Source organism: Musca domestica, unplaced genomic scaffold (assembly GCF_030504385.1).
Source record: "Musca domestica strain aabys unplaced genomic scaffold, Musca_domestica.polishedcontigs.V.1.1 45, whole genome shotgun sequence".
NCBI classification, from domain to species: domain Eukaryota; kingdom Metazoa; phylum Arthropoda; class Insecta; order Diptera; family Muscidae; genus Musca; species Musca domestica.
This window is the reverse complement of record NW_026712335.1, coordinates 6,113,092-6,129,516: the sequence shown is the minus strand read 5'-3', so window position 1 is coordinate 6,129,516 and position 16,425 is coordinate 6,113,092. Positions and strand designations below refer to the sequence as shown.

Genomic DNA, 16,425 nt, shown 5'->3' with positions numbered 1-16,425 from the left:
TTTCCATACTTTTGTTATACCCTACAACACTATGTGTTGGGGGTATTATAAGTTTGATTGGGCCAAAAATTATGTAACACCTCGAAATATTGATTTCCTACATAGGAAAGTATATATGGATCTACCTATCTCGCCGAGCTGAGACGATCTAGTTATGTATGTCCGTCCGTCCGCCTGTCCATGTTAATTTGTAATCACTCTACAGGTCGCAATTATGGCCCGATCTTCACGAAATTTAGAATGAAGGTGGGGATAGGGCCAGAATAGAACCCTTTTTCTTTTGGAGATGATCGCATAATATCTAGGGGTTGAAATGCACCAAAAACTGAAAAATTTCTAGATTTTGTTGCAGCTCTACAGGTCGCAATTATTGACCAATCGAAGTTAGCATGAAGCTAGAGCTTAGGGGTGGCTAGAAGTCTTCCAATTTTGATGATCATAGGGTAATATTTAGTGGGTAAAATAGATCATTACATTTGTGTTAAATAAAAGTCAAATTTTCCATTAAACCGCGAATATTTTTTAATCCCGACGAAATCACAAATAGACGAACGGGTCAAGTCTGACTGTTACGTCGATGCCGATACTAAATAAATCGGATATATATAGCGAAATATATACAATGTGTATATACAAAGGAGGGGGATGTTAGCTAGAATGCTTATATCTCAAGAATGGCCGGACCGATTTTGCCAATTCAGAATGCCCTCTTGGCATAAAAGCATAAATCTAAAAAAATCGCATAAAAAAATGCCAGTTGTGATGTTAATATAGATTTTGTAGTATTTTTTTAATTTTTTTTATTTTTTCATATTTTTTATCGCATGCGATTTTTTCAATTTGACTTATAATATTGAAGTATACATTTTGTAATATTTTTTCAGTTTACAACACAGTTCGGGATTATTATATACAGAATGAAATTATCGTCCGATCCTCACAAAATTTTTACAAGGGTAGGGTTAAGCTCAGAAGGGCTAGGCCTATTGTTTTCAAAGATGTCCGCAATATATTTAGGGGTTGAAATGGACCAACAACTAAAAATGTCCCTGATTTTGCAGCCGTTATAAAGGTACAAATATAAACTAAAGGACACGAAGTCTCCCATGAACTTAGAGTTTAGGACAGCGGGTAGAATGGACCACTACTTTTGTGTGAAAAAATACCAACATTACTTACAGATGATATCCGAAATACACAAATATGCTGATTTCGTTAACGAATATAGCCAAATATTATAGCCAAGCAAATTATTAATATGAGTCTAAATTTGGAAACACAGAGGGGCCACTTGTTTTTGGAGATGAGCGCAAAATATTTAGAGGTTCAAATGAACCAAAAACAGAAAAAAATTCCTGACCACACAATTGAAGCCAATCAACACGCCTGCGCAAAAAGTTAAGGACAGGGAAGAATTCTAGCATTTTGGATGACCATTGGATTATATTAAACTGTAAAATGAACCACTACAACCAACAGCACGACGGAGTGCGTAAATATTGGGCAAATGTCCCTGGCCAAAATGCTAAGGGTAATATCTGGGCAGTGCTCTTTGACATAATTTCAAAAGCGATAAAGCTTCTTATATATAGTAGTGTTGTAGGGTATCACATGGTCGGCCCCGCACGTCTATAGCCTTTGCTTACTTGTTTTTATCTTGTTGAAAGTTGAAAGGTTTGTATCATGGTACAATGATATCAAGGTAGGGCTATGATACCATATGATTTTAATTTTTTTATTTTCTTGGCCTAATATGTCATCTTTTTTGTTTATGTATGTGTTTTCTTTTCATTGGTCCAGGTCCATTGCTCCAATAGATTTGTGTTATCATTTCAAGAAGCACTGACATTGCACACCGTTTTACGATCTATACAACCCTACTGGTTTTTTGTTTTGATTCCCAATTTTCATCGTTCATCCATTTCTTCTTCATTGAAATGAAGAAGATAGTTATTTACTAAATAAATAAAATTAAAAAAAAAAAACAATTTAAGTGAAATGATGGTCGATTTCGAAGCAAAACGTAATGCTTTGTTTGCATGCCTTGATGATGCCAGCAGTGAATTGAAGGGTACCAGTTTAGACCAGACAAGTGTAATTAAAAATCCTTTAAAACGCACCTCATCTGGAGGGACGGAGTTGGTGTACAGAAATTCGATTAAAAGTCCACATAAAAATCAATCCCTCGATCGTTCTCTGAAGAGTTTACGTGGAAAAGAAAGTATATTCAAGAAGCCGGAGTTACCCATATCGAGGTGTTTAAAACCCAGAACATTGCCCGATTTCAAGGTATTGCTCTTTCAAGAAGTATTTTGGACTTTTAATATTTCATACTGTTTCAGGTTAATCCACACAAGTGGAAAAAATACTCTTTGGAAGATGTTGATATTTCCGATCACACAAATACATCGGCTGCATTTGAATTTCTACGAGAAATTGATGCCCGCAAAGAAACAGATGGGGATGACGAAGGTCCAGAAACTGTACAGCACAAGAAAATTGAATTTAAAAAGTCTAGCAAATTAAGTCGCAATTTTAAAACGTTAAAAGCCCAAGAACAGGAGGATGTTGAAATTGATTCGCCAAAGTTAAAGGGCTCAAAGCTTATTATGCCTGAATACGTAATTGGCGGTTCAAAGAAAACCAATAAGGTTAGCAGAGTTAAAAACGATAAAAAAGATCGAGCTGCTGGCAAATTAATGTTGTCCCATCTGCAGGAAGAAGACGAAGAAGAATGAATATATTTTGTAAATATCAGTGGATTTTTAAGAAATATAATATTTTAATAAGTATTACTCTACTATTCTACTATTTCATACACATTTTACAGATGCAAGTTAAATTGACGTGCTGCATGTTTCAAATCTAAACTTTGTCACCAAGCAATCATACATTTTTTAATATTGGTTCGGTCATAAAAGGAAGTCTGATATTTTGTGTAGATGTAGTTAGGATGATTTTCAAGTGCTAACATCAATTTAGCAATAGCACCGAAAATTGACAGCTTTGCCTGCTAAAATATATTTAAAAATGTTGCCCATTAATGAGCAACGCCAACAAATAGCAATAACAAGATTAGCCAAGGGATTTTTTCGAATTCTTTTTTTTACTTTGATAAATTTAGGAACCTTTAAAAAAATATGGTAAATTATAAATACTTTAAATTTCTCTTCTGTTACATGTTGAAATGTTTTCGATTTGGGCTTTTCTTGGATTTCTTTTTATATTCCGAAAAGGGCAAAAGTGGCGGTGGTGTACGCAACATCCTTCTGGAAACCTCACTTATTGTCTTTTCACTGCCTGAACTGTTGTTGTTGCTCAAGGTGGGACTGCGGGGTGGGGCATAATGCGATCGAGCCGTTTGTGTCAATTGTGGCATACAGTCTACCACCGGCATAACACCACTGCTATCTTGGGTATTCTTATGACGGGAGGGATACCGATATCGTGGCTGTGCTGCAACGGGTGGTTTTACATAACGTGACTGTTCCAATCGTCGTTCAAAATACGCAATATATTCTTTTAATTTTCTTATGCGTTCGCGTTCTTTCTCCTTAGTTTGCGTTAATTTTATATGTAATTTATTAAAAGCTTGCAACTCTGCGGTGACCTTCTGGATTGCTGCTTCATTTGTCCTATACAAATGGATGCCGAGACTTCGTTCTTGATCGTAATGAAATTTTGCAACTTTTTGATAGTGACGATAGCTTTTGATTGGATCATCGAAATATTCAAGCATTGATGCTGGCATTTCCTTTTGTATGGGAATTGCGTTGTAGGATTTCGAGCAGATGCGACACTTGGATTGGAGACACTGCTGGCAGATAATGTGTCCACAACGTGAAATATTAAATAAACGTTTTGGTTCCAATTTACGAGTGCAGAAACATTTATTGCAGTGCAAAGGGAACATTTTGTTTGTTAGATTTTTTAAAGATATTACCAATGGAAAGGCTTAAATCACGCAACTTAATCACAAATGTAACGGTAAATATTTTAAGTGACGATGTCAATGGGAAACTGCGGGACTACATGTGAACAGTGGTTAAATAATTTCCGCTAAATTGGAGAAATATCTGGGTATAAAATCTTAAAAGTTTAAATTTACTGACTCACTTTTCTTTCCGGATAATATTAGCTTTTAGCTTTTTTCTTTTCTTTTTAAGTCAACCAACCAGCAATAATAATAATAACAATTTACAACTTTTATTTGTAATAATGCACCTTTCGAGATATGTCATACGTCACTTATTGCCATTTAACGCCACTCACCAAGGTAGACAATTGTGAAACTTTGGTATGGCAACACCTTTGATAACGGTTTGAAAAAAATGCCAGTAAAATGATAGACGCTTCAAAACGTAAACAACAATGACCGACAAATAATTTATTAATTTTTGTTTTGTGTTAAAAAATATACTATATAAAATTGTACAGAAGATGTTAAAATCAAAAAGAAAAAGCTTAGCTCTACACTCTCGCGAGTGTATTAAACGTGCAAATATAGAATTTGACGTAAATAATTGTAGGTTGTGAATATCGGTTCCTATCTTCTCGACATGAAAGTCCAGTGTAAAATTTATGTGACAGCCTCTTTTTTTTGAAAATTTGAATGCTCTTGCTTGAATTTCCTTATAAAAAGGATGACTCATGTGGAAACAATTATCAAAGGGTCGCAATACTAAGAAATGTGTACTGTGTCCTATTAAATGACAATGTGATTGAAATGTGAAGGTATTCGAATTAAATTCGTATAATTTATATGTTCTAATCTCAATCTTTTGTAGATTACAGGAAAAATATAAAAGAATAAAAAGGAATAAATATAAAGAATATGTATTTAATTTTGTGCGATTTATTTGCTGATTTGGAAAATAATTTTTATGCATTGAGATCTTTGTCTAGCAGTAATGTCAATATACATATTGAAAGTACTGGCAGAATTGTTGCTTTGTGGAGTGGACCAAGTGAGTACAATTTTATTATTTATTTATTTTTTTGCAAACAACTATTTATGATTGCAAACATATTCAATTTGTAAGACCAAAATAATTTGAATAGTATTGTCCAATCATTACGATATTTGTAGTATTTGTTCCCTCGGCCTACAGAGGGTATAAAAAATAATTACATACGATCTAATTTATTTATTTATTCATTTCATACCATAATACTAATACTAAATTGTACCACATCGAGACACATACCTCTTTGGGTGTGACCATCTTCAAGGCATTTGTTGTAGATGAAACCGTCCGTCTTGAAGAGTTTTTCTCTTCTTCATTAAAACACAGACATTTTTGAGTAATTTCCACATTTTTTTCACATGGACTATCAGAGCAGTAGTCGCGGTGGTTTCTACTTGACTATACTTGACTATAAGTTTTTCCCAATGAATGTTAGAGACTACAAATTGGAATTCCGTTCGGAAAACTTTGGTGATTTGGGTTAACCATGGATTTAGTATGATTGAATACAATCGTTTGTAAGGGAATTCGAGTCAGCTTTTAGTTTAAGAAATCTTTTCAACGGGTAATTGAAAGGAATTTTTTTTATCAGGTTTTATATGTCGTGTTTTTTTACTAGATCATAAAACATTTTTACCAATGAATAGCAGAGACCCCAAAGGGGACTTCTTAAGTGGGTTAACGAATCTTTCTAGACTCAGAGTGCACTAAATATTCTGAAACCCCTGGCTAAGCGAATTAAGTGCTAAGCGTCCGTCTGTCTGTTGAAATCACGATACAGCCCACATTTTTTGACGTGGAGCGTCCAGCATTTACCAGAACAATTCGTATTGTGCCTAGGATGGCTGTTATCATGGTACAATGAAGAGAATGTAGGTCAACTTTGAAAAAAATGCAAGTATAGAGGTCTACCTGTTTGGCTTATAATGTCAGAATTACTATCAAAATAATAAAAAAAGCAAACAACTTGTTGCATTGATTTTGAATAAATAATTTAAAACCGCGAAAACTGAATGAATGGTCAAAATTTATTTTCAATATCATGTTCAATATGTCTCTTATGGTTTATTTCGCGACAAAAACTGTAGATTTTGTCGATGCATTCGTTGCAATAAGCATTTTGAAAACACCCGAATTTGAATATATTCTGAACAATTTTTTATTATTGAAAAGAAGAAGCACACATAAGCAAATGAAGTTGACATATTAAGCCAGAAAAATAAAAAAAAATTACATCATATGGTAGCTCTGCCCTACCTTGAATTCATTGTACCATGGCTGTTATTGAAAATGAGATGCATCGATCCAGGTTTTGGTATAGTCCTATATAATGGTACCTTTTGACATTTGGTATTTGTTGATTTTTGCCACATTTATCCACGGCTTTGTCTAAAAATTGGTATTTGTTGGTCATAATGGGTTCCAGCTAGTATGGCGAAACCTTTTATGTAAAGGTCCATGTTTTGGTATAGTCCCCATATAACGGTACCTTTTGATATTCGATATTCGGTATTTTGTTGATTTTTCCCACAATTTTCCACAGATTTGTCTAAAAATCGGTATTTGTAGGTCATAATGGGTTCTAGCTAGTATGGCGGAACATTGTATGTATACTTCCACGTTTTGGTACAGTCCCCACACAAGGGTACCACACGATATTCGGTATGATGATGATGATTTTTATCACATTTTTTTACGGATTTGTCTAAAAATTGGAATTTGTTGTCCATGATAGTTTCTAGTTCCGGTGGTGAAACATTGTATGTACAGGACCACATTTTTGTATAGCCCCATACATTTTGATGATTTTTGACACATTTTCCAGCGAATTTGTCTAAAAATTGGTATTTGTTCGTCGTTATGATTCCTGGTTCGTATGGCGAAACATTGTATGTATAGGTCCACGTTTCAGTATAGCCCCCATATAACGGTACCTGCCGATATTCGGTATTTTGATGATGTTTGCTACATTTTTCACGGATTTGCCTGAAAAATTGGCATTTGTAGGTCATAATGGGTTCGTGTGGCGAAACATAGTATTTATAGGTCCACGCTTTGGTACACCTCCCATATAACGGTACCTTCCAATATTCGGTATTTTGATTATTTTTGCCACATTTTTTCGTGGATTTGTCTAGAAATTGGTATTTATTGGTCATAATGAGTTCTAGCTCCAGTGGCGAAACAATACATGTATAGGTCCACGTGTTGGTATAGCCCCCATATAACCGTACCTCCCGATATTCGGTATTTAGATGATTTTTGTCCTATTTTTTTTTAACGGATTTGTCTAAAAATTGGTGTTTGTTGGTCATAATGGGTTCTAATGTTTCCTTTACCCTAAGGTATTAATGTAATACTTTACTTGTTTTAAGGTGTTTCGACCCCAATGTTTAATTTTAAAAGCCTCTTCAACAGATTATTGAAGCCATAGATAGGAACATTTTTATTCTATTTTGCATAGACCATCAGAACCGTAGTCATATTGGTTTTTAGTACACTATAAAGCACCTTCAGAATGTCAGAGACCGGAAAGGGGTCTTTCTCGATATATATCTTCCTTATCACCACTAATTCTTCTTAGGGTGAACACAATGGACCAATTGTCTCTGAGTGAAGCCGTTGCCGATTCCAGTGTAGCTGCTCATCCAGTAATCTAACTTAAATTAAGTCGGCCAACGAAATGCGACTTTTGCAAAGTCAGCGTAAAAATTAACTCTTCTGAAAATCATTTAATTTTAGATTGAAAAAGAGATTGCATAAGCAGATTTGGTGTGAAATCAGCATAGGTATAGCTCCCGCATATGACTTTCTTCTGATATCGCTTTTATCGCCTAACAACCCCGAATATATTGCTAAAATTGTTAATAAAAACGTTTGTAACACCTCCAAATATTCGCCGTAGACCCCATAAAGTATATATATATTCATAATCAGCATAAACTTCTAAGTAGATTTTAAGCGTTCATCTGTCTCGAAATCACAATGCAGTTCACATTAGCTGTCATAGAGCTTTGAAATTTTTCACAATGGTTTGTATTGTGCCTAGAATTATTGAATTATATTGGTAGAATTATTGAAGACATATGTCGGCCCACGTTTTCCTATAGCCCCCATACAGGGTGAGATAAAAAAACTGCAACAAAGTCAAACGCCATAATTTTTACTTTTTTTTCTAATTTTATTAAATGAATGGAATTAAATGAAATGTTAACATAAGTTCAGATTTATTCGAATTGGTCCCCTTTGGCGCGAATTATGACGGCCAATGAAACCGGCACACGCCGCCCGAATGTTGCTCTGCGGTATTTTGGCCCATTTCCGGCGAAGTACTGCTTGAGGTGATCGACACTTTGGTATTCATCAGTGCCAACCTTTCTTTCCAAAATACTCCAGACACAATGGTCCACTGGATTGGCATCCGGAGATTATGGTGGCCATCTTGCTCTGGAAATTAAGCGAGGAACCTCATTTTGTAACCATTCTTGGTTGGCGCGTGCTGAGTGCGATATTGCTGAGTCCTGTTGGAATGTCTAACGTCTGCGGCCAAAATATTTGCGTGGTCAAGGCTTTAAGACACCCTCCAGAATATTTTCGCGATAATATTCGGCATTTTATCTGATGCCACTTTCGATTAATACGAGCGGAGAGCGACCATCGCTTGAGTTCTGGTGGCCAACCGAAGGTGCACATTTTCAGCTGACCGCTTGGGCAAGTAAACACGATCATTTTGTTTGTTTACAAACTGTTGGACAACGAATTTTTTTTCATCGGAAATAACAAAATTCTGCAGTTCACCATTTTCGGGCAAGCGAAGCAACTCTTTAGCACTTTTGAGTCTATTTTCCTTCTGTTGCGGTAGAATATGCTCAGCTCACGAGCCATTTTTCGGACACTGCGACGCGGGTTTCGATCAAGTCGCTTCTTTACTTTTGTAACCATTTCTGCTGTTGTGGCTGTTTTTTTCCGTCCATTTCCTTGACGTCGGGCTACGCTACCAGTATCACACAAAAGATTTATTCACATTTAAATGCTGGTGTGCTCTAACGATAGCCACTTGTGATCCAGCCAAATATAAGAAATTACACTATCGCACTTGAATTCCATCACGAATAATTTTTTCTGGAAAGTTGTCCCCAAGATGCTTTTGTACGCTTGTAAACAATGTAATGAGCTGTCACTGGAATAATTTTAACAGCTGTCGGACGAGGGGCTTAGAAATGACAGCAGTCTGAATTTGTTTCATCTCACCCTGTATAGCGGTACCTCCCTATATTCCTTTCATTGGTGTTTTAAGTCACATTTTTCCGCCGCTTTGTCTAAAAATTGGTATTTGCAGTTCGTAATGTGTTCCACGGAATTGATCCAAACTTGACATTATGGGTTTGTAACAGATTCTACCTCTGGTCTAGGTTTTCTTAAAACTCGCATACAACGTTATCTTTGGCTAAGTCACATTTTGTATAGGATTTGTGTAAAATTTGGTATTTGTAGTTTACAATGGTTTCTACAACTGGTGCCAGAACATTGTCCACGGTTCCCACCGGTATTCGTCATTTTGATAGCCCTAGCCACATTTTTTAAAGGAATTGATTTAAATGAGGTATTTAAAACTCGCAATGGTAGTAGAAATTATAACGACTCCACCCACTTTATTGTTTTTAAAGAACATTAACTTAAGAAATTATTTTTTTGGTTTTTATGGGAGTCGACGACTAACACAAGCAAAACTCGTTTTCGATAATTTGAAGTTTCGTTAACACATAATAGCCTAATAATCGGAAGTAGAGTTTTTAAAGGTGACAAAACAAGAAAGGTTTTTTTCTGGTATAACTTATTTGCTTGCTTTTTAGTAAAACTACTGAGGACTTATGGTCCTCCTGCTTTGTTCTTCTTCTGAAATTTATTCTCATATCCCACTTTATGGACTGACCATCTGTATATTATTTGAGATCGAACTTATATTTTGGTTTACGAAATAAAACTACATCATTTATATTTGAGACATATAACATTTATATTTATTTATTATTATCTGTTTTGTTGTTCTTGTTGTTGTTTTTAATAATTTTAATATTTGCACATTACAATTTGACTCAATAACTTTTTCCATTCTAGAATTTAACATACTCATTTTTATTTTTTTCAATTCAATAAATAGTTTTCTCAATTCTGTTTGACTTTTCATTACAAATTAAATACAAAAAATTATTGGTAAATTTATTTATGGGGGGCTTGTTGTTTGTCATACACTAGGATAAGGTGGTTTTTAGTTTATTTAATTTTTTTTTTTTTTTTTTTTCAATTTTTCTTTGTATGTTCTCTATGTATGTATTTGGTATACGACACATGACCACATTGTTACATTCATTCTACTTAAATTTTCGTTAAAAATATAGAAATACAATTGGTGTGGTTAAAAAAGGGGTTATGTTAAAGAAGAAAAACAGTTATGGGTATTGTGAGAATTTCATTTGGATGATGGCTGTGGGAGGAAACTATTTGAAAACATTTTGTAGTAAATATATTTCATTTTGTAGCATGAAGAGGGTTTGGTTGCTGGAAGGTTGTGTGTTTAATTTAACAATTGCTTTGCAATTATATGCAATATTTGTATATGGTGACATAAAACATTTAATAAAAATTTCCATTACCCAATAACACATACATATATAATGATGTTAATCATAAATATTTGTATTATATATTCAATTTTCTTTTATTGTAAATAAATAAATAAAATAAAACCGAAGCTCTTCTGTTTAATAGTCCTCGTAATGTTCCTATGCCGTGCATCTGTGTTGGCTCTTTTGTGGTTAATGTTTTGGATGAGATGAGATGTTTAGGTGTAGTCCTTGACACCAAGCTTAATTTTTCTGCGCATGTTGATTCATTGCTGTCTCGTGTGCGTTTTCAGCTTAGGAGGCTCTATAGTCTTCAGGCTCACTTGCCTCTTGGTGTTAGGATGATGGTAGCCAGATCCTTATTAATGTCTCATGTCAACTATTGTTTGGAGGTAATTTCTGGAACCAATGCTTGCCAAATTTTGCGCGTGCGCAAACTTGTTAACTCTATTGTTAGGTATGTGTTTGGGTTGCGCCGTAGTGATCATGTAACACAGTATGTTATTAAGTTTCTTGGTCTGTCTTTTGACAGATATGTTGAGTATCGCCTACTTTTGTGTCAGTACAGGATTATGATTAATGTTAATTCTCCTTTATATAATAAGTTTGTGTTTTGTAGATCATCTCGGAATCCGCAATTGCTACTTCCGAGGTTTTCGTCTTTAGTTGGTGAAAAGGCGTTTATTGTGAGAGTTGCGAGATTGTGGAATCAGTTGCCTCTGACCCTACGTAATTTTACCTACTATTTTAATACATACAGGAAGAGGTGTTTTGAATATTTGTCTGTTCATTGAGTTTCTGGTTGCGGGTTATTTTTGTTATTTCTTTTTAGTTATTGGCTGGGGGGCCATTTTTATGGTTGTTTAATTTCTGTTGAGTAACGTTATTATTTTATTTTTCTTTTCTCTTTTGTAAGAATTTCGTTCTTATGCTTGTAGTTGCTACATTTGCTCGATTTGAAGCGAGTGATGGTTAGCACCTTAAGGTATGGATGCCTCTTGCATTTTTCCTCTCTGCCTTGCTTAACTGTTGTTCAGCTTGGTGGAGAAGTTGTGTCTGAGGGTCTGATTATTGTTATTTAAAGTATTTTGTTTATAAATATAATTTGTATAATTCTTGTAAATTTGTTGTTATGTATTAAGGTTTTTTTTTATGTTAATATAGTTATAGGCTGTGTTTATACTGTTGCATATTAATATAAGATTTTGGCCATGTTGGCTTATTTATATTGAATTGTATGAAATAAATGAAATAAATGAAACTGTAAACTGTAAATGAATTTCTTTTTGGTTGGATAGTTTGTTTTAAGGATGAAATAGAAATGGTAGTAAGTTATAGTTCTTATTTGCAGAAGGAGTTTACAGTTTAAAGGCATCACATGGAAAGTTTCAGACCTAAAGCTGGCGGCATGTTTTGTGTTAATTGAAGATCGAATTTGCAAGCCATAGAGCTAGGAGTCGCATTCCCAGTTCTAAGATCTTTTTTAACCTACTACATGCACATTTCTAATAATTGAAGTGTTTCAGACTAGCTATGTGGTAAGGAGATATGCATGTCCAAGAGTTCCATGGTCCACATTCGGACTCATTATTATAAAATTAGTAATCAAAAGTGATATTTAAATATCAGATTAGCTTTTATGTTTGCCCTTGTTTTGGATCAATATGTATAAACAATACCGGGTTTTTAGGTCCATCTCTTTCCAAGCTATGGGTTCTTTACTTCACAAGTTTGTTTGGATCTTCTTTTAGTTAATTGTAGGTTTGAAAATTTATATATATATTTTTTTAAATTTTAATTAAAACTTAATTTAAAAAATTCTATATTAATTTTGCATATTTTTTCAAGTGTTATAAAATGTTCTAAAACTAATTTTAATTACAGGGTTTTTTTTAATAAAATTTAATTTTTGTTTTTGGTTTTCTTCGGGGGAAATTTGTCTCAGTAGTTCATAACATTGTTTAATTAAAATCTAATTGTAAATTTAAGCTCAAATTGTGTATTTGTTTAGTAAATTTGGGAGATGGTGATTCTTTTTCTTTATATATCTAAAATAATACTAAATTAACAACTTATATTAATAATAAATGTGATTTTTTGTGGTTTTTGTTATTTTCAAAAAAATTCAGTCCAAATTGAGCTTAATTTTTTTCGTCTCGAAGTATTTTGTTATTAACATATTTATAGAAACTTTTTAGTTTTTGTTTTTTGTAATAATATTTTAGTTTTGTTAAATAAAGTTTAACCCTTAAATATTGTAAAAAAATTATTCCGATATGCATTGGTTGTGAAATATGTTTGTTTTTAAAGTAATTTGAGATTTTCCTCATCATTATGTCAGTAATATCATTTTTTTGTTCTTAGGGAAAATAGAGGATAAAATAATAGATGTTTCTAAAATTATTTTTGTTTTTTTTCTTTTGGTTTGTGATTGTCCAATTTTTAGCTACATTTTTGTTTGTTAAATAATACAATTAATGTTAGTTCCAATTTTCGCAGACAAAAAACAAGGTCGTTATATGTTTAGGTTTCTTTGAGACAATAAACCTACGGTTGGTAATAATTTTCGAGACATGGATGTAGATTTCTCAGGGATCAAAAAAATTCTTTAAAAATAAACAAATGGATCAATCTATTTCAGATATCGATGATGACAAACAATGGTGTGGGGTCTAGACCATGAGTTCTAATTCAATGTAACTCCTAAAAGTCTTCCTCCACTTTGGGCTTATTTAGCACCGACTGGCCGTACGACCAAGCCTCCGCTTTTATTGGCCAGAAATAAAAATTAAAAAGGAGGATAGGGAATTATACTATTTTACGTTTAGCGGCTGCCACTTCTATGTATGAGGGTAGCAGTCAAATGTCTGCCGAGCTGGAAGTACTTACTGTGTATATTCAGCCAATTGTATGCCCACCATGAGTTAACATTCCGTCCTAGATAATGACCATAGTGGATCAGGGGTGGCAAAGTATTTCCTTAACCATGGGAAAGTTCACTGGCCAGAATTCAGAGAGTTAATCAAACTTCGATTGAGAGAACTGCTTATCTCTTATGATGTTCGGGTAGCAGAAAGTATTCGATCCTATACCTGCTGGACGAATACCAGAAATAAGAGCAAATCTCGCAGAAGAGGCAGCGAGAGTAGCGTTATAATCTCCGTCGTTCCCAACCTACTAAGCCAGAATCAGTGAGTTCAACCGGTTGGAGCATAAGAGGAAAAAGTGCCTGAACCATTTTAAGTGTTGAAACATTGGAACCGACATCAGTAAGTTGTGGATAATGGGTAAATCGCTCTCGACCCCTGCGAAACAGGATGATAGGACCTCAGTCATTTTTTAACGGTCGTAAAGGCGACTGATACGATGAGGTGCGCTGGATATGTTAATCGACAACTTGCCAAGGAGAGTGATAGGCTTCGCCGAGGAGGCACCACCACAGTTTACAATGGGTGATGTTGCAAATGGCTTAGTCATCCAAAGGGTTGGGCCCAGACGGAATCTCAATGTTAATGCTGAGACAACTGGATACCGAAGTTGGGTACTTGACAAAAATTGTCATCTGTCGATAGCCACTCACATCCTTCATGAAGCCTGAACAATTTGCCGGGTGGTCCCGCTGAAGCCATGCAAGGATGCCAACAAAGGCGAGTCACACAGGACGATTTCACTTTGGTCGCCAGTGGCGAATACTCCCCAGGATTAGAGGAACGATTTATCAAAGTCAAACATGCCACCTTGTTAGAGGATGTCGATACTACTACCTTCCGGCCAAGTTTGAAATTTTGGATAACCAACTAAATTTGTGGACGCCAGTCGTACATGGGATTCTGGAACAGGAAGTTCCCGTAAAGTGGAACGGAGTTGCCCAATGTGGGGTGAATCCCCCGAAATTGTTTAACCTATACCTTTTCGGAATTCCTCGCCCTCCTGTCGGCATTGATATCGAAACTTATGCGGATAATTGCATGATTGATGCGTCGGATCCAACTGCAGAGGATATATGTGTAAGGCTGAACACCCTAGAGCTTGCCACTTCTTCCACGCGGGGATTATGGAAATTTCTGCCACTAAGTCAACGGACACATTCTTTTCCACATGGTCTGGGGATGTGAGAACACAGTTGAATCTGTGGGTCTAGGAAAATTTAATTCTGACCACTAATTACCCCAAGATATTAGGCGTCACACTTGACAAATACCTGCGATAAAATGAGAAGTAGGCCAAACTTAGAGTGCGGACTGGTTAGTCTGTGGCCAGTGCCATGCAGAGGAAGAATATCCACACCTTCCAGAATTCTGCCCTGCGACATATACATGAGAAAGTGAAAATCCTTCCCATACGTCAGCATAACCGTTGCAGTACCTGCTTGGGTGCTATCGCGAGAGTTATCCAAACCATCATATGGTTGATAAAACTCTGCCTTCCAGGCGTGTCAGGAAGGACATATATGCTAGAGAAGGATGACGAACGCTGTAAGAGAGAGTCCCTAGATTAAGAAACCTATCAGGCAGATCTGGGTAGGATTCATACTGATGCAGTCATAGAAGTCATAAACAATTACATTATTAATGGCTTCCTCGGAGTCCTCCCCCATCAATTGGCTGCCTAGGCAAACAAGGGTAGTTTTTGTCGCAATTACGTTTAGGATGGTGTTGTCGTAACTTCATAAAAAATATTCTATCTTTTCAAGAGCTGTATTGATATACCTAACTATAGGAGATGCTCTGTAGATGGTAGATAAGATACCTTCTACAGGTGTTTTCAAAATAGATGTTCTATCTATCCATTTTCGTAAAAGTAATTTTTTTTCAATTACTTATTCAGTTCAGTTATTCAATATTTTGTATGACATTTGTAAACAAAATTGTTTGAATTCCCATTCTGTTTTACGGCTTCCTAACGCACTGAGCACGTTTCCCCTCAATTTGGTCGGTAATCAATCACGTAATTGTCTTCAGTCCTCAACTTTTCCTATTTATCTTCCTTTGTGTTGATTTGTTAAGTGTTTACATGGATCAAAGCAGTTAACACATCATTTCATAAATTATTAACAAAAATGTGAGCTGTTTGTTATTCAACGATTAAATTTTTATTCCAATCCAAGTCTTGTAATTATTTCGTAATTAAGATTTCCACAACGAATATTGTCATCATCATAACTTTTTGAATTGAATGTCAATTTCAAAGGAATTCTCTTTTCCGGTATTCAATGAAATTCCTTTGTGTGTGGAGATGACAACGGTATTAGGAGATGAAAATAAATCCTATTTCCACAGGTTATTATTGATAAATTCATTACAAATTAGTTTCTAATTAGTATTTCCTTGAAAACATCTTATGCTTGCTTGCGTGTGTGTGTGTGTGTAATTATGGAACTAACATTAATTTTGGTATTTGGTAGATTTGGCCTAAGACTTAAATATTATCAAATGTCAAAATGGAAATGAAAAGATCAAAGTGTATAAACATAATAAAATATACAGATATGTAGTACATACAAACCGGAGTCGGAGAGTTGCACATAACAATGCCCCCGGCCTGCGGATTTTAATTATTGTTCCATGAACTTGTAAATAGTGATTTGTGATTTTTATGTAAGACAAACGTTGTTATATGGTTATTCTATTTTCTTCTTTTTTTGCTTTTGTTTCGTTTACATTAATTAAGTTATTTAATTATTATTATTTTCCATTATGGTTACGTCACATATGTTTGAATGTATGAATGTCAGTGAGTCGTGAGTGGGTAAAAAGAGGTTTACGTAGCACGTTATACAATGTTAGTAGCATTTAAAGATACATAGGTACATTTGTTGTTTTTATTTTCTTCTG

At 34.8% G+C, this 16,425-nt stretch overlaps 2 protein-coding genes across 2 annotated transcripts; one reads left to right on the top strand and one right to left on the bottom strand.

The window, feature by feature from the left end:
• Positions 1-1,888: 1,888 nt before the first annotated feature.
• On the top strand, positions 1,889-2,795 carry LOC101896624 (uncharacterized). Its single transcript, XM_005178371.4, has 2 exons — positions 1,889-2,289; positions 2,343-2,795. The coding sequence occupies exons 1-2, from the start codon at positions 1,999-2,001 to the stop codon at positions 2,736-2,738; spliced, it is 687 nt and encodes a 228-aa protein (XP_005178428.3). The 5' UTR covers positions 1,889-1,998; the 3' UTR covers positions 2,739-2,795.
• A 292-nt stretch (positions 2,796-3,087) lies between these two features.
• Positions 3,088-3,913, bottom strand: LOC101897844 (RING finger protein nenya-like). The gene has a single exon (XM_005178378.3). It carries the CDS (start codon positions 3,911-3,913, stop codon positions 3,176-3,178), a length of 738 nt encoding a protein of 245 aa, XP_005178435.2. The 3' UTR covers positions 3,088-3,175.
• Between the last annotated feature and the right edge of the window lie 12,512 nt (positions 3,914-16,425).

Excerpts from the sequence above, each read along its gene's own strand:
- LOC101896624 (XM_005178371.4), top strand. The coding sequence starts at position 1,999 with ATGATGGTCGATTTCGAAGCAAAACGTAATGCTTTGTTTGCATGCCTT. Across the intron at positions 2,290-2,342 it reads GAACATTGCCCGATTTCAAG|GTTAATCCACACAAGTGGAA; the intron begins GTATTGCTCTTT and ends ATACTGTTTCAG.
- LOC101897844 (XM_005178378.3), bottom strand. The coding sequence starts at position 3,913 with ATGTTCCCTTTGCACTGCAATAAATGTTTCTGCACTCGTAAATTGGAA.